The sequence below is a fragment of the Haplochromis burtoni genome, unplaced genomic scaffold, assembly GCF_018398535.1.
Source record: "Haplochromis burtoni strain Fernald_Lab_line unplaced genomic scaffold, NCSU_Asbu1 Contig_205, whole genome shotgun sequence".
NCBI classification, from domain to species: domain Eukaryota; kingdom Metazoa; phylum Chordata; class Actinopteri; order Cichliformes; family Cichlidae; genus Haplochromis; species Haplochromis burtoni.
Genome location: NW_024582566.1, coordinates 306,741 through 331,240, shown reverse-complemented (window position 1 = coordinate 331,240; position 24,500 = coordinate 306,741). Strand labels below are relative to the sequence as shown.

The 24,500-nt window shown below is 41.3% G+C and overlaps 1 protein-coding gene across 1 annotated transcript in view; it reads right to left on the bottom strand.

The window, feature by feature from the left end:
• Positions 1-24,500, bottom strand: part of dmd (dystrophin) — a gene marked incomplete at its 3' end in the record, with an annotated part of 309,815 nt that overhangs the window by 98,957 nt on the left and 186,358 nt on the right. Inside the window, 19 exon segments of the mRNA XM_042226291.1 lie at positions 5,150-5,325; positions 5,512-5,647; positions 5,822-5,994; positions 7,938-8,060; positions 11,113-11,283; positions 13,544-13,696; positions 14,392-14,526; positions 14,619-14,741; positions 15,005-15,175; positions 15,284-15,403; positions 15,569-15,748; positions 15,885-16,055; positions 16,131-16,286; positions 16,362-16,535; positions 17,168-17,284; positions 18,018-18,179; positions 21,691-21,840; positions 22,289-22,423; positions 23,688-23,870. Of these exon segments, the coding sequence (XP_042082225.1) occupies positions 5,150-5,325; positions 5,512-5,647; positions 5,822-5,994; positions 7,938-8,060; positions 11,113-11,283; positions 13,544-13,696; positions 14,392-14,526; positions 14,619-14,741; positions 15,005-15,175; positions 15,284-15,403; positions 15,569-15,748; positions 15,885-16,055; positions 16,131-16,286; positions 16,362-16,535; positions 17,168-17,284; positions 18,018-18,179; positions 21,691-21,840; positions 22,289-22,423; positions 23,688-23,870 (2,909 nt within the window).

The following is a 24,500-nucleotide window of genomic DNA, read 5'->3' as shown; positions in this document are numbered from 1 at the left end:
TGAAGCAAATAATTTATAGTCCACATTGAGGATAGAGATTGGCCTATACGAGCTGCATTCTTTTGTATCTTTGCCGTCTTTTGGGATAATTGAGATAACTGCTTCTCTCCAGGATTGTGGGGCTACTCCTGTTCTTAGTGTATGATTAAAGCAATTAAGCAGCACTGGTGTTACTTGTGTCCTAAATGCTTTATACCATTCGGACGGATAACCGTCAGCGCCTGGTGCCTTATTCGCCTTTAGTCTGGAAATAGCTTTATGCAGCTCCTCAACAGTTATCTCAGCCATAAGTTTCTTATTTTGCAATTCTCCTATAGACGGTAAGTCTAATGAGCTTAGAAAGGCATCCATCGTCGTATTCTCTACCAGGGGAGGTTGGGTATATAGGTTTTTGTAATACTGTTCAAATGCCCGTTGAATATCCTCCAGTTTACTGCAAATAATTTGGGACTCAGGGTTCCTGATTTTATGAATTCTGTTCTTTTCCTGTTGTTTTCGCAGCCTCCACGACAGAAGCTTCAGCGCCCTAGGTCCCGTCTCATAATACTTTTGTTTTGTAAATTTGAGCTTTCTTTCAATTTCCTCGTCGTAAATGCCGTTTAAATCTTGTTTAATTTTATTCATCCTCACCAATATCTGGGGGTCTTTTTGGGCAATATGTCTTGACTCCAGCGATTTCAATTCCCCCTGTAGCTTCTCAAGTCTTTCCTGCTTTTCTTTTTTCCTGTGAGCTGTGAGGGCAATAATCTTACCTCTAATGACAACTTTTGCTGCGTCCCATAGAGTGTTTGGAGATACCTCGCCATTGTCGTTATATTGTAGATAAGTTTCAAATTCCTGCTGGATTTGTGTTTGTGCTGATTTCTCATTCAGAATACTGGTATTGAGTCTCCAAAGTGTATTTGTCCGCTGTTTAGCGCGGTTCAGGGTTAGGTACACTCCCGAATGATCAGATAAATCTCTGACCCCGATTTTACATTCCTCGACCTTATGCCAGTCTGATTTGTACATAAAAAAATAGTCAATACGAGTATAAACTGAATGGCACGCAGAGTAATAGGTAAACTGTTTATCCCCTGGATGAGAGGATCTCCACACATCAATCAAACCCAATTCTATAAGCATGCGTTGGACCATGATAGCAGTTGAGTTTTTCTTCTGCTGGTGGTTGGATGAGTCTAGTTTTGGCTGGAGTTGAACATTGAGGTCTCCACCAAAAATCAAAACTCCTCGTGTTTCCAAGACCGCTAAATTAAGTAGCTTCTTATAGAAGGATTTGGTGCTTCCTGGCGGAGCGTATACATTAAATAATGTTACTTCCTCCTCTTCTAATTTACCCTTTACCAAAACAAACCTCCCGTCTTTGTCCTTCATCTCTGAATACAATTCAAAATTAACAGCATTGGGGATCAATATGGCTACTCCTCTTTTGCGGCCTGATTTATGTGACGAGTAATAGGTATTCTGGAATCCGAGATTTTTCAATTTTTCATGCTCTAAAGAAGATAAATGTGTTTCCTGCCAAAAAATTACATGCAGCTTCTCACGTTTCATTTTGGCTATTATTTTGCCCCTTTTAATCGGATTATGTAGCCCATTTACGTTCAACGTGATTATTTTACTTTCCGGGTGATGCATACGACTTTTTCAGGCTGTGGTCCCTTGTGCAACAACACCCATGCCGACCAGAACATAAACAAGAACAACAAACAAGTAATCCCAAAAAACAAAATCAAATACTTCCAAGTCCGAAGTTCAGGTGAAACCTCGAGTTGAGAGGAAATCCTCGGTCCAGACGAGGGCCTCTCTCCGGTGTCAGGGAAAATACCCAGCACCAGTATCATTGTTTCGTTACGTCCGAATTGTCCAACCGGTACAAAGTTCCTTCTTTAACAAGCTGCGGGAGTAACTACGAAAAAAACAAAAAAAACAAAAAAAAACTCTTCACAGGATATTTGGAGAGCAGTGCTACAGATGCAATTTGAACATTCAAAAGCCCGAATATATTCGACCCAGATAATAATAAAAGTAAAATAATCACTTTAGTTAAGGTAATATACGAATACGTGATGAACTGGCAGAAATAGTAACAATAAGAATCCCCCAGCTTAAACTGTCATGTGCAAAACAGATTTCGAGTTATTGGTAGATTCGCTGAGGAGTAATATTTCAACCTCCTCTCTGCATGAGAGCAGGATACCTCACTGCAAAGCTCCAGGGGGGATGTGGAGATCCTCTTGTTTTCACTCGCAGGGGTCGGATGTTCCCGGAGGGGCCCGGTGGAAGCTCCGTAGCTTCTCTCTTATTCTCCGCCGATCCACCGCCTTTCTGCTGCGATCTGCGCCGGCCCTCTCCCACGTTGCTGGTCTCTGCTGTTTCGGCGCCGTGGGGCCTGGTTCCTTAATTTCATCCAGGCAGAATCCTCTCTTCTTCAGGTCTCCGGCTGCCTCTGTCGCGTTCTCGTAGAGTTTGGTGCCGCTATCGAAAAACACCCTCAGCTTCGCTGGATGTGGCGTTTGGAAGCGGAGTCCCTTGGCTTTGAGCACTCTCAGGATCCCCACGTACGCCTTTCTTTTCCTAAGGATGTCTGGGGGGTAATCTTGGTCAAAGTAAATCCTTTTCCCGTCATAGCGGACATCCTTCTTTCTCCACGCTGAATGCAATACCATCTCTTTTATTCTATACTCCAGAAAGCACAGAACCAGTGATCTAGGCGGAGCGCCTTCTTGGGGCTTTGGGGCAAGTGCCCGGTGGCAGCGCTGGATTCCGAGGTTTGTTTCCGCAACCGGCGGGCCGATTTGAGCCTTTATCAGCGTCGTTACAAACTCTATCAGATCCGGGCCCTCTGATCCCTCCGGTACCCCATGTATGCGGAGATTATTTCGGCGTGAGCGTGCTTCTAGTTCGGTTAGCTTTGCTCTCAGGGTTTCCTGGGTCTCCATCATGAGAGCGAGTGCCTCCTTAACCTCCGTGTCCCCTTCTTCGATCTCGGCTATCCTCTGTTCTGCCTCCTCTACCCTCGCCGTGGTAGCCACTAGCTCCTTTGTAGTGTCTTGAAGTTTCTTGTTAATTTCTCCTTTAAACTCATTCAGCTCCTTTTTCATATCGTTGCGGAAAGAAAGTCGAAACTCACTCATTTCACTTTTAAGGTCCGATCTCAGGGCCCGGATCTCATCGTAGATAGCTAGCATGGAGGGGTTAGCTTCGCCACCTTTCTCCTCTCCGCTGCGAGTTTCCTCGGCTAACTCTCCCTTTTCCCGTCCCGAGCTTGTTTGCCTTTGGGCTTTTTTTGTTTGTCCCCATCCATGTCAAGTTTAGGTGCAGTTCTTTGCGTCTGAATATTCTTCCAAGGGGATTATTTCCAACCGGCGGGGAGCCGAACCGTTCAGGCAGCCATTTGCTACCACGCCAAAACCGGAAGCAGTTATTTCATTTTTAACCTTAATTTATATTTTATTCCTTCCTAGTTAAATTTACCCTTTTTAATTTTTCATATTTATTTCCTATCTTATTCATAGCCTTTTCCTTTTTTTGTTTTCTTTAGGTCACGAGCAGTTGTCCAAGCATTTCACTACATATCGTACTGTGTATGACTGTGTACGTGACAAATAAAATTTGAATTTGAATTTGAATTTAGTTTGATCCCTGGCTGTTCAAGTCTGCATGTCAAAGTATGCTTGGACAAGATACGAGCCCGGTTGAACAAAGGGGCAATATGAACGTGTTATTTAAAGAGCTTTAAGTAGTTTAGAAAAGCACTTTATAAAAACAGTACATTTACTATATTGAAAGACCACATGGGCACAAAAATCAGTAACACACACACACACACACACACACACACACACACACACACACACACACACACACACACACACACACCACAGTCTGTATTCATATCCTTGTGGGGAAATCTCACTGACACAATGCTTTCCTTCACTGCTTACCCTAATCCTACCCATAATGCAATTAGTAACGCTGACACTAAAAAACCACAGTTTATGCATGTCTCAAAATAGGATGCCTTCAACTTTTGGGAGAGCTGTTGGTCCCTGTAAGTATACTAAACGTGCACATTACCACCGTTACAGTGGGTTTAAGGAGCAGTGCCAAGGGAGGCTGACCAACACAGCTGATGCCCATATTCTAATCATGCTCCCTCTATTTTAGTAGCACCCCACAACCTGAAGAGGAAGAGGAGCACAAGCAGCTGAGCAAGAACGACACCAAAGGATGACTGTTTGAAAAAACCCAAAACACTAAGACTCAACCATGAGCCCATCGGTGTGTCAGTTTGTTTACATGTGTTTATACTGTTAGCTTTTTATTTGTTTCTGTGGAACTGATTCTACATGCTGCTAACAGGCTGCTTCTAATCCCATGAAACATCTGATGTTTAATGATGATAAAAGGACAAATCCACGTCCAGCTTTAACATCACGCTGAGTTCTTGGCTAGCTTAGGATTAGCATGCTGTCGGTGCAGGTGCTTGCAAAATTGCAAAGTTGTGTTAGCAGAATAATGCACAAAGTTTGCAATTTACAGTTGCACTCTTGTCTTTTAGTGCAATAAAAATAAAAGCAATGTCCACATCCACGCTGTAGATTGCACCATTATTTTCCTCCAAATACATTTTTAGTCCACATGACAAAAATCTGCTGATTACAGTACAATTGCAAAAAACAACAAGCAGAATCAATCGGCAGGCACACTAACAATTCCAACGAATTCAAATACTTGGAATTGGTTCTCTACAAGCACCGCTTCACAAATACCATCCCTAACAGGAACCATCATGGAAGGACAGGCCTCTCCATGGCATGCACCACCAGCTGACTAAAAACTCCTACAAGTGGTTAGAGAAGGCTGGACTGAAAGGCAGCACAGAGACATTAATAATGGCAGGACAGGGACAAGCTCTGAGCACAAGATCAACAGAGGCGGGAGTCTACCAGGCAAGACCTGTGCAAATATGACCCTGAGGCATTCAGCACATAACAACATGTTAGCAGGCAGCGCATACTTGGAACACCAGGACCAAGTGCTTGAAATGCTTCTAAAATTCCCAAGATGTGGAACTCGTGTTATGACGAGGCATGAGTTACTCTGTCCATGTGGAAGCTACAGACACGTACACGTGCACATTTACCTCCTTTTTCGTTTGTTAAGCTGCTGGCAGACGTTGGCCCACCGAGTGTTCAGTAATTTGAGCTGTGATTGAAGCTGCAAAGCATCATCTGGTGTGCTCATCTGGCTTATGTCCACCCCTGCAGAGTTCACTCTGCCCAGCACCGCTTCCTGGAGGGGTATTTCCTCAGTCAAGTCCTGTGACACAGTAGATTATTACTGATTAATTATTTATTGATTTCAAGTGAAAATTATAGACAGAGATCCAGGTGGAATTTGAAGATTTCCCACAGTGTCGTTGACACTATTCAACAACAAACGCTCAAATTTACCTTTAATTTACAGGTTATATTTGTGCAGAAAAGTAGTGTATGCGTGTTTTACCCTTAGGTGCTGTCTGTGTGCTCCTGGGTCACTCTCGGCCAGTTTCAAAGTCTCCTCAGCATCATTCAGCCACTCCTCAAGCTCCTTCTGATCCGAAACAAACTTCTGCCACTTGGAGTTACAATCCTGCCAACGCCTTGACACACACACAGAAAAATGTTTATTTATAACTGTGCTCAATGTTTGAAATATGCATGTAAGCACACACACATAATACCACGTGTGCACATAAAACACATACAAAAGCAAGCATGCATGCAGAAACGCACACACAGAGAAGGACTCGCAGTATACAGGGAACCACCCTTACTTAAGCCTGTCCTGGTAGAGCTTGTTCAGTTTGCCCCAGTTGACATTGAGCAGGTTGACAGACTCCTGGATTCTTTGGCCCTCCAGAGGTCGAGCACCAGACATCATCTCCTTCCTGTGAGCCAGTACTCCATCGACGGGACCTCGCAGCTTGTCAATGTTCCCCTTTACGTCCTGCATGTGTGGAGGATAAGATTATGGTGGAAAAATACCAACATGTGACTGAGGAGAGTACACTGTCTGGTGTGAAAATATTTAGAATTGTTCTCTTAACACGATACATTTTAGAAGAAAACCCCAAAATAGAACAGAATAAATGCCACCTGAACACCACGTATCGTTATCTTTCCACATCCCAATTATGCACCATTTTATGTTACATAAAATCCCAATAAGTACATCAAAGTTTGTGGTTTGTTGGGATTTAAATATATATATTCTTAGTGCTTATTGTCTGATTATATCGTTTTATGTATGCCAGACCCACACGAGAACTATGTTAAGGGTGACAAGTTGCCCTGGCAACAGACTTTAGAAAGAGGAAGTGCAAAGCTGCACTGGAAATTTGACACGAGGAAAAGAGGAACTTGTACCATATAAGGAGTTGTTTGTATTGAAACTGTGTGTGACGTGCTGCAAAATATATAGCGAGACGGGCTGCTGATGCCCAGACTTGGGCTGGCGTGTTTGTGTGTCTGCTCAGTCTCAATATTCTGGAATATGTAAAATTAAAGATCCTTTTTTGAGTTAGACCACTCTGAGCCGTGTCTTTCTTTGCCGTTAAAGAATACAAAGAACTGGATTTAATAGGTTGTAATGTGACAACCAGCTCAAAGGGTGTGGATACTTGTTCAAAGGACTACAGCAGCTCGAGTTGCTACTTGAGAAAATATAGTCATTATTACAACAGCTTCTTATGTTATGTTACAAGACGCACATTTTCCTGTTTGGTACGTAGTCATAGAAACTATGGTACACAGTAGGGATGCACCGATACCGATACGGGTATCGGGGCCGATACTGTAAAATGTGTGTGTACTCATACTCGTAAAAGTTAACCGATACCATGAACCGATACCAACTTATTTCATTAGTCAGAGGGTGGCTGGTCATTTCTGTTGTAGTTTTTTAGATTGGCCACTAGGGGGACATCCCGCGCTAAACAGGTACAGGGTTAGGCGAGTGAGACTGGCGGCTCCAGATAAAAGAAACTGGAGGCTGCTGTAGCTAGGCTAAACAAAATGTCAGCAGTGTGGACCGGAACAGCCAACTTTAGCTCAGGAAATGAAAAATGTCAAGTGAAAATCTACGGGCAGTTAAAATAACAGAGGCTCATTTTATCGCTCTGGATGACCAGCCACTGCCGGTCGTGGAAAACATAGGATTGCATCGTCTTCTCAGCACACTCGTACTCGAGCTGCGATATGAAATTCCCAGCCGCCCACACATCAGGGAGGTGCCAAAACTTTCTGAAGAGGTAAAGACAGCAGTGTGTGCGCGATGTCAGTCCTCGGTTTAATGGCACAGTGGACTGTTGAGTTTGTTCGTCAATGCCAAATACTTTCGTTATTTTGTTTGTTTACAATATGGACACTCTGCAATAATTTAAAAGTTTATTTTATTCCAAACAGGAGTGTTTATTTATTATTCTGAAAGCTGGAGACAGTGCCAATAGTTCAGTGATATTTTGTTAAATTACAATGTGGAGACTCTGCAATGATTTAACAGAAGTGCTTAGTTTTTACTTGAAATTTTTTTGTGGTCATTTTTATTAATTTTTTTTTTTACCGGCAGAGAATAAAATAAAATCTGTCTTCCAATTCATTGCATTTGTGTGTGTGTGTGTGTGTGGTAGAAGTATCGGTTTTTGTACTCTGTATCGGCAAGCACTCAGATCCAAGTATCGGTATCGTATTTGTTTGAAAAAACTGGTATCGTTGCATCCCCAGTACACAGCATGAGAGAAAATACATTAAAATATAAAACAACATTGACTACAACAGGAAGCTCAGTATAAACAACAGTATAATACTTATAAGTTTCAGTATATTTGATCACACTGGTGGTCAGTTTTGACTGACTGGGCTTTCAGACAGAAGTTCAAAAGCAATGCTGACCTTCAGGCAGTGCTCTTGCTGAGACATGTTATAATATGCTGCAGGCCAGTATTCAGGAGAGTTCAGCTTGAAGTCCGTCTCTGACACCGAGCACAACAGCGCCTGGAGCTCTGTGATATACTCCTGATTACACAAGTGCACACACATGCACACACAGACACATAAAAAGGCAACACAAACATACAAAGCAGAGCCAAATCAGAAAAAGAGAACATATCAACGAAAACAACATCTGCAACTGATCTGCAATTTTGTTTTCTCGTCATCTTTTTTGAATGTGTAAGAAATCTCAATAAATGGCTCATTTTCCTAAACCCCCAAATTTTCAAACTACATTTTGTATCTGCATAGTTTATTTTTGTCTAATAATAAACTTGTTGTGTATATATATGCATTTGTGCATAAGTCATGTAAGTGTAACACATATGATCAAAACACAGAAAAATGTGACCAAACAAAGGCTGGGAACTCTGCATGGCCAGTACTGAGTAAATGTCTCTTTGCAAACACAATAACCATTAAAGCCTTTTGAGCTCAGAGTATGTGACTCCGTGTTTGATTGAATGGGTTTCATTCGTTCTGCAAACTTTTAGTACTATGAAGCGATGGTGTCCCTGCTTTGGAGGCCTAACCCAGCTGTATCCTAGTTTAGGTTAAAGGGTGAGGCAAAATCTTCAGCTTGTGCCTGATGTAGTTTATTGAGATACTGAGTTGTATTTATGTTTCTTCTTTCTGTCATAGAAGTCAAGTTACTGACATTTGCTTCGAGAATTTGGAAACGTTTGTTAAACTGCAGTTTTTTGAATTCTTTCCATAAAAGCTACGCAAACTACTACCTAAAAACACTTGTTTTCATTTTTAGAGTCCCAATCAGGCGCATAGAGTAACCCAAGCCTGTTAATTGTTAGGGGAGGCTGGAGGAGTCTGAGTGTTGAGAAAGCCTTAAAATGTGCATCTTTAATGACGACTGTGAACGAGCTGTAACACTAACAGGCTAATTGAGATCTGAGGATCTTTGGTCAGTGAGAGCTGAGGTCTCCTGGGGGGGTCCTACTTTGAACTGTCCAAAGCAAAACTAATATGCTAATCTTGTTTTTTTATTTTAAGGATCTCACTTTTTACCACTGATGCCCAAACATCTGCATGCTAACGTGCACCTGGTGCCATAGAACCACTTGTGTTCATCACGAAGGTCAAAGTGATTTTGATGTGAAGACCTGGTGGGCTGATCCTTCAAGCCTTTGCAAAAGAAAAACCCTTTCTCTGATATCATGCCAGGTGTGTGTGTGTGTTATGAGGTGAACTTGAGAGGTACAGTTTTGAATGCCTTTGCTTCTCTGCTTACAGTCATCATGGTTTCAAAAAACGTGCTGTCACCTACCATCCTGTAAAGTTACCGCTCACTTTTTTTGACGTCTCGTATTTTAAGCCAACAACAAGCCCATAAAGTGCTCACAATACTACGTTTCATGTTACATGCTTTTTCTTTCTATTGTTGGTTTGTTCTGTGCATATGGCTGTTTATAATTATGTGTCCCACAACACTGTAAGCATCAAAACCTAGACTGTCATAATATCACTCAGCTGTGTTCCTAAACCTTCGTTAGGCAGCAGTTTTCCCTGGATGCTAAAGACTGACTATTGTTATTTTTTTCATAATTCTTAAGACTCATTTTACATTTATTTATTTCTTTTTAATCAACTTCACTGGCTGATCAGAACCTTCCTGCTTAAAACAGACGTGATTAAAAGTGGGAAAAGCTTGTGGTCATATTTATGAATTATGTCAACATTGGACATTATTTTAAGAGCAAAGGCTGCATAGTGATCAGACTCTAATTTACTGCCTCACATTAGTAGCAAAGGACCAAACACTGCCCACACATTTTCATTGTGAGCCTTTCCAACATTTTGTGTTTGACTCTCGTGTGTGAGCACAGAGCACCTGTAGTTGACAGTGGACTTAAAGCCACTCAGGTTTGACCTCATATTAAACAATAACAGAATTGGTTTCATCTGCCAGCTAAAAGGTTCATGTTTGATCCCTGGGTGCTTCCAGTCTGCACGCCAAATATCCTTGGGCAAGACACTACCAACAGGGGTGGCCAGATGTGCGGCCTTATTTCTTACCCCCTGACCTGTAACTCTGAACTCAAAATAAGCACGTTAGTCCAGAAGATGTCAGCTTCATAAGATCGCTGTGATCAGTAATATTTAAGGAAAATATTTGACCAGATGAGTGACATTAGCAGCTTATATGTTTACTGTCCAATGCTGTGAGAGAGCAAGGCAGAAAATGACAAACTGATACTACTGTGCTTAAGACTGGTCTGAGATCACATGTAGAAATAAACTAATGTATACCTGAAATCTGACAGTTCACATGTGTATCTGTCTATGTACATGGATTTCCTGTTAGTGGCTTACAAGATAAATACATCGTCTGTGATTTGCAGATCAGGGAACTGCCAGTGATGTGATTGGTTTGTGGAGCAGGAGGCATGCAGTGACACAGAGTAAGACAAAGCAACCAAGGAGATTTAAACTTGTGTACAGGTATAATGTGTGGATGAGAATGCAGCATAGAAAGACACAAAAAGCAACTTGTTTCCTTGAGTGGAGAAAATCAAATCCAGATTTTCAAAACATAAAAATGTATTTTACTATCAGTTTTGAAGGTATTAAAAATGTAAAGAGATAGAGAAGGTCTCAAGTTTGGGGTATTTAGGTAGGGACTAATATTTTACTAAAAGATAATGTTGGTAACATTTTAAATGTTTCTTATCGTCCATAAGTTTCACAGGCAAACACACAAAATGTAACCACTCTATGCTAACCACCTCGGTAGCACTATAAAAAACAGCCTACATGAATTCTGAATCTAGTAGTAAATTATTAAGATAGCACTACTAGCATATCATAGTTGTTAGAGCTAATGAGTTTGTGGTACCAATATTAGTTTGTACTCGATCAGAACACTGTTCGTTGGCTGACTGTGGATTTAATAAGTTTACTGCTCCTAACCTTCGTTTTAGATTGAAGCTTTCATGCTGTTACATAAAAATGAATTGTTACAACTACCTTTGAGAGATTAAAGAGTTAGTATTGAAATATAATAATTAAAGTATTTTCTGTTAGTACTGTAGATACACAAGTTGTGCCTACTGAAACTCACACATTGTCTTTTGAAGGGTATGAACTTGCCCTCCACCTCAACCCAGCGTGTGTTGAGCTGGAGTTGGCGGGGCTCCACTAGATTGGTGGCTCCAGCCTCTGAAAGCTGATTGGCTAAGCCCTGCACCTCCTTAAGCTCCTCCTTCTTCTTGTCGAACTCTGAGCCAATTTCCTATTGAACAAAATCAATGGGGAAGGTCACTTGCTATTGGTTGGGGGCCAAGTGGGGCAAGCACAGAGAAGTATGTAGATGTATTGGAAACACATTCTCACACACACACACACACACACACACACACACACACACACACACACACACACATTTCAAATAATAAATAATGACACATTCCACTTTCTTTTTCCCATCAGCACATCATTTACCCATCAGAGACAATACATTGACAAAAGGGACAAAGTGTTGTGTTCGTCAGTGTCACATATAAACATACAAAGTTCAGGCTGCATATTTGTATAGTATTTAACTCCATTTCAAAAAGAAAGCAGTGCTATGATCATGAGGCACTGACTGCCTTGAGACTTTATTCATACAGAGAACAAGTAAAGTTATTGTGCTTTGTGTGAACTAAGCAGCTTCTGGCTGAACAGAAACAAAGAGCTACACGAACAGACTGGAAGCAGAAGGATGGACAGAGACACAGACGGACAAGCAGTGAGGAATATCTGTCGCGGCAATGATGATGAGTCTGAGACGTGCGGGTGGTGTGTCCGCTTAGCGAAATGTCATAGTGATCATCTGAAAGTGAAACACATACAGAGAGTCAGAAAGGGCGGGGAAACTGGTGGGAGTCCAGGGTTTCCTTCTCACACCTTCTCCAAATCAGAACCAGATGTTAGTGCTGCACTGCTGTAGCACTTTGATCAAAATAAGAAATCATTGGACATCTTAATACTTAAAATTGCTCTAAACAAACAATATGATTCTTGTGTTCTTTTCAGATGCTGCAGTTTCAAAAACTTAGCAACTGGAAGGAGCGCCTACAAACTGTAACAAAGATACAAATGCTGCCTTCACAAGCGTATGAAATTGATTGAGATCCCATTTTTAACATGGGTTTAATTTGACGTTGGCTCACCCTTTGCAGCTATAAAACCCTCAACTCTTCTGGGTAGGCTTTCCCTTCCAAGTGCATTTGTGAAGTCAGACACTGATGGTGGACGAGTAGACCTGGCTCGCGGTCTCAGCTCCAACTCATCCCAAAGGTGTTGCATTGGGTTGAAGTCAGGACTCTGTGCTGGTCAGTCAAGTTCTTCCACACCAAACTTGCTCATCCATGTCTTTGTGGGTCTTCATGCACTGAAGGATTAAGAGTTCCTTTCACTAGAACTAAGAGGCCGAGCCCAGCTCCTGACATATGGCCTCATACCAAACTTTACAATTGAGGCAATGCAGTCTGACAAGAGCCATTTACTTTGCAACTGCCAAACCCAGACTCATCCAGTGGATTTCCAGACTGAGAAATGTGATTCATCGCTCCAGAGAGCACATCTTCACTGCTCTAGAGTCTAGTAGCACCGTGCTCTAGGCCACTGCATCCAATGCTTTGCAATTGTGCTTGTCATGGTGATGTAGGGCCTGGATACAGCTGCCCAGCCATGAAGCTCTCTACCTACTGGTCCCGAGCTAATCTGAATCCCACATGAAGTCTGGAGGTGTATAGTGATGTGCACTATACACCTCAGCATAACCTTGCTCTGTCATTTGTACATCTGTGGCTATCTAAGTGATTGGAACACCTGAATTCAATGGTTTGTGTGAATAAGTGATTACTTTACACCACAGTGTATATAAATTATTCTGAAAAACGAATCAAGTGGCAAATATAAGTAAAGTACATGGTTTTAATATAATGTTGGCAATGTCTAAAGCTACTGAGTTGCTCAAGTGAGGTCAAGTATGTTTGCTGCAGCAAAGCTCCATAGTATACTGAATTAAATAGGAGCATGTTTTATCATCATCGTGAAGTAATAAACAGGGGTTTTAAGTTCAATGCTGCCTTAAAAGACAGTTAGTAATTATTTAATGACAATAAAATATTGCACACAACTCTGGTCCATTAATAAAAAACTAAATCCTTGATAAAATCTACAGGTGATCGTAATAAAAAGACTATTCCCTTAAAAAATGCTCAGGGAGTGTTTCCATGTCATTAAGCTGCAAATCTTTGATATTAAATCTTTATCCAAAAGTTGGAGAAGGGGAGAGGAAGGATAGAAACAAAGGAATATATACCGCAAAACACAGAATGGCAAAAGATCAAAGCAGGCGATGTGGGAAAGAAAAGGCGTGAGATGAAGAGCTGCGGTGACAAACATAAAGTCAGGCTGTGGGTTTTTGAGAAAAGCCAAATAGAAAATACAAAGAAGTGCTTTATGGAATGGAGCTGTGTGTGTGTTTCTGTGCACATCGTCACCTTGACCCTCTCTCCCTCAGGCGGGTCAGGCAGTAAGTCCACTCTGCGCTGAATGTCATCTAGCCAGGCAAGCAGGTCATGTGACTTCCTCCTGTATTGGTACCACTGGGGCGCAATGGCCAATGCCTTCCTGTTTCGAAGGACGCGCAGGTCCTACATGCATGTGCCCACACAAGCACACAGAGACATGCACACACATGAATATCACGAATATCTTTATGTGACACAGCTTTCATCCAACTGACCTGCTGTTACATGTATTCGAAATAAAACAGTGTTTATGTGCAGCTACAGCTGAGAAGAACATTAACATTCATGTCATCTTGCTTCTTTCCTCCCACAATTATTATCTCAAAAAAAGCTGGTCATGAAAGTACTGACTCAAAAAGTTTTAATTGTAGAAACTGTTTCTGTATTTGCATGTATGAGCACGTTAACATGTTTTTATTTATTTAATGTAATACATACATACTTCTATATTTATAGAAGCAAGTACAACAAGTTTAGTTTTGTATTTAGTGAAAATTAAAAAATCTTTACTTTGTTAAGTTTTATTTTATTTAATGTAATGGTTTGCTTTATTTTGGCTTATTGTTAACATATTATGCTAATATTAGCATATTATGCTAATATTAGCATAATATGCTAATATTAGCATATTATGCTAATATTAGCATAATATGCTAGCCAGCAAAGAGCAACTTTTTGCTGACTTGAACACAGATAACAGGCTTTGGCTTAATGTGTTAGCAGCAACTTTTAGATATTTCATTGAATTATGATATAACACATTGTGAATATACTCCCATGTTATTACTCTGTTTAATATTAGCTGTTGTGTGTGTTACCTTCACTGTGTTGTATTTCATGTTCAGCTTGTTATGCTTAAGTCTGATCTCCTCTCTCTTGTCCAGATCCGGGACTCTCTTCTGTAGACTCTCTCCTTTTAATAGTAACTCCTTAACTGCGCCCTCCTCACAGTCCTAAAAAGTACATGCTTGGTTTGTTAGTCGAAACAGAAAATGACTGGAAGTCACACTAGCTGTGACTGAACCTTGGTGCGAGGGTAACAGACCTTGTCCTCCAGGAAATCTTCTTCCTTCAGGTTTTCCCCTTGGTTGACTTCATCTTCCAGGAGCTCCAGCCAGACCTGCGCGTCACTGTGGTACTGCTCCAGCTCTTTGGCTGATGCTGCCGTCTGCCGCACACACACAGTCCCATGGCAACAATGTACAGGCGCACACATACACACAGAACGTACATTTATTTACACAGTCGCAGACCTATGTAGTAAGACTAAGAAGAAGAGTTAAGGAGCAACTACAATTTGAAATCTATTAAAGTAAATTCATGGATTTTAGGATTTAAGATATAGCATTTAACAATAAATATGAAACAGCCAAACAAACAGACTGTGTGTTACTGCTCTAAAAGTATATCTCCATAAAGGTACTTCCCTACCATTCCAGAGGTAATGCGCTGAGAGATGGTGTCAAATCTGTGGTTAAGCTGCTCCAGCTTGGGTCTGACCTGGGCCTGGCAGTTGTCCCCCCTGGTGGACATTAACTCTTGCCCCAGAGACCTTACCTCCTCCATCTTTCCTCTGGTGAGTTCCAGCTCTGCACGTAGCACCTGCAGGTCCCAAGACACATATGTTAGGTGCATAAACTGTCTTCACCAAAGGCATGAAAGAAACATTTGGCATAGGGAAAAAGCCTCAAAGTATATAAACAATATAACCTTCAACACATCACTGGGTCCCTGGCTGTCTATCTCATTCATTTTTCTCTCTGCACCATTGATCCATCCATTCACTTCCTGTATTTGTCCATCCAACTTGTGCATCTGCTGCTGGTAGTCCTGAAAGAGATAAAGAAAGAGAAAAATCTGACTCTTCTTCTGCAAACAGTGACATCTACAAGAGCTATATTTAGCAAACCAGGTCTAATATTAGAACCGAAACAACAGGTAAATGAAAAGTATAATAAGACAGAATCACAGAATGATTTCAGCTCTATTTCTGACCAGCAGCAGGTTGAGCCATTCTTCTGCTCTAGAAGTCACTGCAATCCAGTTGCAGTGCAGCAGGCTGACTTTGTCGTCCACCAGGCCTCCGTGGCCGCGCAGCACAGCCTTTAAGGCCTCGGCGAGGTCCACCACTGCCTGCAGCTGTGGCTGGTGTCTCTCCGTCTCCCCATGGATGGACTGAGAACAATTAGGAAACAAGGACAGAAGAACTTTTCTATGTAAGGTGACCTTGCATGTTTATAAAGGCACTTAAAATAAAAGATATTATCACTCTTTAATGTTTGTCTTCATGTTGATATATACACGTAGGTACCTGTGCCCACGCCACCTCATCCTTCAGGTCACTGGGCATTCCATCCACTGCAGAGCGCCTCGTCAACTCGGCATCAGTGGCGGCGAGCCATTCTGTGAGCCCGTTCAGCTCCTTACGCAGCTTCCTTGACAACTTCAGACTCTTCTCCAGCTCCAACTTACTCTCTGTCACCTACAAACACATATTCTTTGATTATGCTGGTGGAGTTACTCCAGTGTGTGTGTGCGTATGTGTGTGTGTCCTAACCTGAGCTCCCATCTGGTTATACAGCAGTTTCAGGGCGGTCACTCTGTCGTCCAGCTCTTTGGGCTGCTCAGTCTGCTGCCGCTGTACGATTTGTCTGCCTGTTTTTATAACCGTCTCCACCTCCCCTTTCACTTCACTCAGCGCTTTATACAGCTTCTGTTCAAGCCAAATAGATAGAAGCCACTTAAAATAGAATCTCTCCATCAGTTCGTATGTGAAACAAATACCCACCATGCACTGCTCCAGCTGTGACTGCACCACATCCTGCTCCACACTGCGGATGTCCAGCACCCCCATTTGACTTTTGACCCAGGCTAGCACGCGCTCACACTCGAGCAGCCGAGAATCAAAGTTGGCAGGCTTCTGGAAGAGTCGGAACTTAGTCCACACATCTGCCAGCATATTCTGGGAAATGACAAGACCCATAGTACACATAATGATAGGCAACGAGTCCTACAGGAGTACTGATTACAGCAAACACCATATCCTGTCTGTACATGTGTCCACTAACATGGCAAAAAGTGGTCACTGATACAGTTACCATGGCAATAACTTCCAAAGACACGTTTGAGTACTGGCAGGTATTTGATCACCTGTCAGTGGCGCAAATGTGCAACACACATGCATACTTGCAGTTGAGTAGTATCTTGCCCAAGGATATTTGGCCTGCAGACTGGAGGAGCCAGGAATCGAACCACCAACCGCTCAGTAGATGACCCGCTCTACCACCTGAGCTACAGCCACCCCACATGGCACAGTATGCTCGCACTGATGTAAGTAATAATGCCCTTTGATTTTCAGCATTATCTTCTGCGTTTTATACTGTACTGTTGGTTATACTTGTACCACCCAACACCTCAAAACAGGTTCTGATGAGGAAATGTGATGTGCAGGAGATCTGAGCATTCGAGTAGAGTCCATTTACATGTTTTCTAGCTTTAGGATAAAAAACGTGACCTGATGTTTTCAAGTGGTCGTCAGTAAGGGCTGTTTGCACCTATATTACCCATTTCAGCACACTGTCTGTGGTTATGTACCTGGGTAAGGTCCATCTGTCCCATGATCTTTGGGGAAGGCTCTTTGTCTTTGTTCTGGTTCTTCTTCCTCAAGTCCTCCAGGGTCGTTTCATGGCTGCTCAGCTCTGACTGGATTTTCTTGTGAAAACACAAACACACATGATACATAAGGAATTCATGTAATTTTATGTAATTTATTAAATTCAATTAAACACTAAAGTCAAAGTGAAATAACCCTAAAAATGCTTAAATGGACTGACAGTGTACAGCCTTCTGCTGACCACAAGGGGGAAGGAGATATCAAGAAGAGAGAAGATGAGTCCAAACACGAGCCTACATCACCGCCACACTTACAGATTCTCTCGCACACACTTTGTCTCTGCCATCCTTCTCTTTAAAAACAAAGTCTGAGGAGTGGTCGTCCACTCTGCTCCAATAATGTAATCATCCTTTTATCCTCTTGTGTGTGTGTCAGTAAGAGAGAGATTGAAAAAGAGATGGTGAAAGGGAGACAGAGAGAAATCAAATCAAAGTGTGGGGAAGACAGCCGGAAAAAGAGGCAAGGACACAAAGACCGAGGCTGTTTGTGTGTCTGTTTCCTAACACCAGTGGTGAGCGGTGGTCTGGATTTGCCCTTAAACAGAGACTTTCAGTCTGCTAAAGACGCCCAAACTGCTTTCAGAACTGGTTCTTTTCATTTTGGCCAGCTGATATTAGACCTCACACTTGGGTGCTGTAATATTTTACAAATGTTTGTAAAGTCAGGATATCATTAGGAATTCTGTCTTCCTCGGTTGGCGAGGGAAACAAATGCCTTTGTTCCTGTCATGTGACTATAAAGGTTATAGAGGGATCATTGTGCTATGGCTACCTGAGCTTCCTGTGGTATCTGCTGAGCGTCGATTTGATCAGCCAGGTATGCAGTAAGGTGGCGGTCTGTGTTAGCTAAGGATTCCTGGATCTGCTTCAGGGTCTCGTCATTCTCCCGAGCCCACTGGAGGTTCTGCTCCAGCTCTTTTTGCCTGAGTGCTGCCTGTGGAAACAAGAAAGTCAAAAGACATATTCTAACTCATGTAAATTAGAACAAGAACAATAACTAAAAGTCCGGCCCCTCTCCTGTAGAACCAGCGCCCAGTTTGCGTATCTCCCATCTTTAAATATGAAAACAGACTATTTTCTAGCTATTTACAGGCCATGAGAATTTTAGCACAGCAAAGCACTCGTAGAGGCTTCACTATTAGCACACAAACAGACACACACAGCTACATACACGAGACAGGAGTACATCTACACAAAGACACACAGCCCCCTGTGTGTACCCTCTTGAAGGATGGATTCTGGGATTTCTCTCGCATGTCCTCTCGGTGTTGTCGCTATATAACCGACGCTCTTCTGAAATTTGTTATCAGTGAGGTGTCTCAGTGTCTACTGCAGTGTTTCCATCTTCACTCTCTCGTTAACTGCAGACAGGAATAACTAGTAAACAATCCTATTACATCATATAAGAGCCTGTGTGACTGTGTGTGAGAGAGAAGGCTTAAATGTATGCGGTTACAGGTGAACATACTAATCTCATATAGAAGGATAATGGTTCCAAGTATAGTCCTGAGCCAGCCTAAGCCTTGTGCTAGCAGTGCATGCATCTGAGGCCCTCACTCGGGTGTTTCTTCTTACTCATTATTCCTCTATCCCGAACCATCGCGTGCAAACTGACATCGATGACTGACTGCCTTATGTTAAAAACACCTTCCAATTGGTTTTCATCTGTTACCAAGCAATGAAATGAAATCTCCAAGTATGCATCTGTGATCTGAAGAAATGAACAAGGAGACGTGGAATTATTTAATTATTGTTTTTTGCATGCATGGGGCAGATTTATCACTTTAAAGTGGAACATTAATATATTGAGATTATTATTCTGCTCTGTCAGCTAACTAGAGCTTGTGAAAGGAAGCTGACTGACTCTTGCACTTATCTTCTTTTTCATCAGCTAAGTAGGGTGAAAAGGAAGAATAATGCTTTTTGAAGCCTCTGGGGTAAGAGTAATCACCAATGACAACAGATCCACAAGCTCAGAATCACTTTCTAAATCAAAATAAGCTGTTATAGCATCATCAGATGAGAATAAACCAAGATTAAACAGTGAGTATGGCTCGCCTCTATTTAGCCTATTTATCGTGCACCTCTCGTCATGGAAAGAAAGTTGAAACATGATGACACAAAAAGAGTTCCTTTAGTTTTTGATAGAGTAAACAGAATATCAGATTTTCATTTGGGCATTTTTGTATAACATTTTATGTATTTATTTATTTTACTCAATTTGCATTTTGAACATGTGTTGTCATCCTGCTTAATATAATAATAATGCTAACGTATTATAAGTGAAAACTAAACCTCTAAGCTTATATATAACCATATTTCACTTGCATAAGAAAATTGAATCTTAGTCAGTTTAAAGATGAATTGCTGAAATCTCCCTGAATCCCAATCCCTTCCCTTTCTGTAACAAGACTTTTGCTCAAACAAAGCTTTGGATGATATATTCAGGCTCAGCCTATATTCAGACTAATGTGGCATTTTGAGTCCATGTCATTATGTTCAAATTTTAAAACAATAAGATTTCAAAGGTCATCTGAAATCCCTGTGAAGACCGTGAAACTGACAAAGAACCCTAGTTATCTGACAGTGTTGCTCATGAAACATCCAATTTGTGCCAGATGTAAGAAATAAAAATTGATTTCCTCAATGCCGTCTTTTCAGCTCAACAAAGGAAAAACATCCAGGTAATATTTTGCTCTCTGTGCACATTTTCTTCTCATCCATCATTCCAAGAAATACTCACTAAAACTCTGGTCCTGTCTCGCGGCTCCTCGTCTTTTTCATAGATAACAAATAAACAGGGCTCAGACCTACCCAGTCTCTCCCTACATGCATACATGCTGGTATAAATACCAAAACAAGGAGCAGGAGCTTCTGTTCCTCTCAAAAATACAAAAGGTCTGAAATAAAAAACACAAAACACGCACACACACTCTTGTAGTCTATGTAGGGTAGATAAACAAAAGAAGGCTTATCAGGCAGCAAGGAGAACATTAATCTGCTTCTATTGTAAGGGAGGCGCACAACTATGTCTAATCTGTCGCTGAGGATCACAGCAAGTGGCTGAGAATGCAATCATGTCATCGGTGATGACTGGAAGGATGGCAAAGGGACAAATGGAGGACAAGAATTAGGCAGATAAAGATACAAAAGGGGAGCAATGATTAAAAAAACAGTTAAGGTGTGAAAATGAGGAGAAACACAAGATGTCTCAGGAGAATTACAATGAAGAGAAGAATCATTAATCAAGCTCAAAGAGAAGATGTGCGTGACAACAAGAGATCCTACCAGTGGCTAAAAAATCGAACTGTATTTTTAGAAGTTCTAGAACTTTTCCTGCTGATAAGGACCTCCACTTTTAGTTACGTAGTAGATCAACAATTAAATTACATAAAAGTACCTTTTGTTCACCGTCTAATATAGAAAGTTCAACCAAAACTTTATGTTTTATAAATATGGGACAGTCTGCTTCCCACTTTTGTCTCCTCTCACCTGTGAGCCATGAGCAGTAATCAATGGATTGACTTTTAAGACCAGCTGAGAGCAGGAGCAGGTGGTGCCACTCTTCAGTAAACAATGGCAATCAGTCACCGTAGTCCGGGAGATTCACTCCACCGCAAGACCCACCCAGACACTAATGCTTATGGCTCAGACTCCCATAATTGTGCGTGAGGCAGGCGCCCAGAAATGATGCTGTTTCACTTCTGCCTGAACTTTTTCCGGTGAGTTGTGAAAGGGCATGACACATGGCAGCATGTCCGATCTGAACCCTGACCCGGTCTGTTACAACTCGCGTCAACACACTACAGGCCCTGGACTCATATAGCACTCGATTTTGTTACCAGCCTACCAACCTCCAAGAATACAACAGTCATCCTTTCCATCCTCTCCAGGTCAGCACACTTTATTGCCTTAGATAAACTGTCCACAGCCTCTGAGAAAGCTAACTTACTCATTGATCAAGTTTTCCAGTTTCATGGTATCTGACTGAGGTCCACAAGTCATCTGTTGCATGGAAGACTTTCTGCACTGCCCTGAGGTCCAAAAGCATGCCTCAGGCCATGAAACTGATTCTGTCATCAGTCCTTCAGCAGTGAGAGTTAAGTTACCGCCATCCCTGTGTATCCCCCCATGTTTCATGTCTCCCAGACCAATGAATTATCAGGTTGTCCTAAAAGCTCCCTGTGCTGCAGCCAGAGTTCTGACAGTGACTAGAAAGTTCATGCTAAGTAGTTCAGTGACTAGTTCATTTGAGTTTCCCACTGTTACGTCCAGACAAAGTAATAAACTACACACATTCAGGTAAATGAGCACAAACTGCTCTCTGGCCTAAAACATATGAACAAATATGAAAAAGTAGACTGCTTATTAAAACAATAAAGTAACAGTTCTTTCAGGTTTTCCACTGTGTGCTTACATTATAGTTCACGTGCTGTATATCTTACCCTTGCCATAAGTTCATCCCATCGGGTGTTGAAAGCATCCAACTTTTGCTGAATCAGCTCATCCAGAACACCTCCATCCATCAGGGTCTGGGCAAGTTCTCTGATCTGGTTCCTGTTGTCTTCTGGGTGCTGCAAAAGAACCTCGATGCTCTGCATGTACAGACAGAAAGAAATAAGAGAAACTACCAGTCAGAAGATCAGCTGATCGATCCCCAGTTCCTGCATATCGAAGGATCCTTGGGCGAGATAGTAAACACTGGAATGATTATAGAAAGCGCGTAGGCATCGATAACAGTGCTGTAGGAATGTGTGTGATTGGGTGAAAGCCCTTGGAGTCAGTTTCAGTAGAAATCCACAACATAAGTAGCAATTCATTCACCGTTTTCCACGTTAGGCTGCACAGCACACAAGAGGAGGGCAAGATGTCAGACACAGGAACAGCATACAGCAATATCAGTTACCATGTGAAGACTTCTCCAAGTGTGGATTAAATGTGTAGAGAATGGAGCAAAACTGCATTATTGATGTAACGTGGCAGAGCCACTCCTGGTGCTTTACCAGCTTTACACATGAATTGGATCTAAGTGTTGACACTTACATCCAGCACCTTCTGTAGCTCATCAGATCCTCCCGGCAAGTTTTCTGTCTTGTCCAGTTTCTCCTCCAACTGGTCCAGAAAGGCATTCTCCTGCTCGATGTAGGACAGCAATTCACACCAACACGCCCACACCTCCTGCAACACAAAACAGACATGTGCCCTGAACTCACAATTAGAGGTAAGAAAGACTCTGGAGAATGGCAGAAAAAGAGAGAGCAGCAAGAGAATGCTTCAGTCAAAGCTGAATTATTGCAAACTGCAAGACACAGATGTAATTATTTCTCAGGAGCATAATAGCAAAATCAAGCACTGATTAGTTTATAATTTACCTTTTAATTAGGTAGCAATCCAGTCAAGCTGTCAAATTGCAGTTTAAATAATATATGAATATATCTAGATTCATAATATGTTTAGTAAAGACTTTGAAGGAATTAGATGAAATAAAAATAAGTGTAATTATTATTATTTATACAGGTTTTAATACCTACAGATAACCCCAATGTACCTCATTTTGATAAACACAGACACGTAGTACAAATACTTTGTTACTGTACTTAAGTAGAATTTTCACATATCTGTACTTTTTATTTTTCTGTCAACTTACTGTTACTGGCTACATTTTTGCACAAATATCTGTATGTTTCTGTAACTTCCTGTGCATTCAAACATCAAACTGATTTGAGCTTAAATAAAGGAAACAATGGAACATTAAAGCGATAAAAGACACTTCTTTGGACTTTCTCATTGTTCTGCGCATCTAAAATGCTTTCTAAAACAAAAACTACCGATTGTACTCAATCACGATCAAACAAGGAATTAACAGGCCTGCCCTTTTCATTGTAGAAGCTTTAGCACTGCTTGCATGTATATATTTGAGCCTGTTTTTACAATTTTGACCGTGTGCAACATAAATTCAAACTTGTGCATCCAACTTTTTAAGTAATTAAAGATGCGTACAGTACAATCATTCAACCCTTGAAAAAGAACAATTCAAATAAATAATTAAAAGCTCCCAAATTACCATAACATTCATTCCCACGATGAGTGCGTGTAGACTACAATTGAACATAAGACTTCTTTTTAATGAGGCTTAGAATTTGATGGTAAAATGATAAAATGAAAAAAAAGGAACGGAAAAAAGTCTGAAATTGGCTTGACTTGGTTCATTTCAGCTATAATATCTATTATACACTCTCTAAAATCATATCTACAGCAAAACACCCCTTTAGAGCTGTGCATGATGTATGCAAGCATCAGCCTTGAAGCTCCTTGTAAGGACATGACTATTTTACATAAAAGTGCATAACATTACATAAAATTTACATAAATGTTTTCTGTGCACACCAAGGTTGAAATTACTGCAGAGATAACAAATAAGAAAAGAAAGAATGCAATGTACCTCTAGAGTTTTACATTTCCCATCAAGGCGGCTGCACAGGCGCTGGTAGTTGGCTGTCAGTACATCCAACTCTGAGTGCAAAGCATCATGGGCTGTGGGCGGGGCTTTGGCAATGAAACTATTCACACTGGCAGTCAGGAGTTTGACCTTTTGCTCCTTAGAATGAACCTCTTCCTGGGCCGTCTGATGAACAAACAGACAAACAAACAGAGAGAAGCTGAGAGAAATGAAGCTTCACACTGCTAACAGAAAAACTGTGCGGTCTTTAATTTTACATCCAACAAAAAAGTACTGAATGAGGGAAAGTATACATTTAGAAAGTGAGGCTGTAGTAGTGAGACCTCCCTAATCCTTAACATAACATGAAATAAAACTGCATACAGTATTGTAGTAAGTTAAGTAACGAAACGAGCTTATTTACTGTCTGCTTGCGGTTTAAATGAAGAGAAATGGTGGCGTAGTGATATGTTCCAAAGTGGTTCCACATTGAGAATGACTTTTATTGTGACGTGTTGATCATCCAACAATAAAGTTTCCACAGTACTTAGTTTGCATATGGTCATTGAATGTGGTTACAAAAGGGGGAGGTGCTCAATTAAAGTAGTCAGTACTAGTCACACATGTAGGAAACAATGAGGACTCACTTAGCGGCATTATCAAGGAAACTTTGTTACCTTATGTGGCTCGATTCATAACTCTTGCACACTTTGTATATGTTAGAGAATATGGATAAGTTTAAAACTTATAGGTTCTATGGTTGTTATTTGGAACATATCACCGTGTTCTCATTTCTCTTTATGAGAGGAAGAAGTT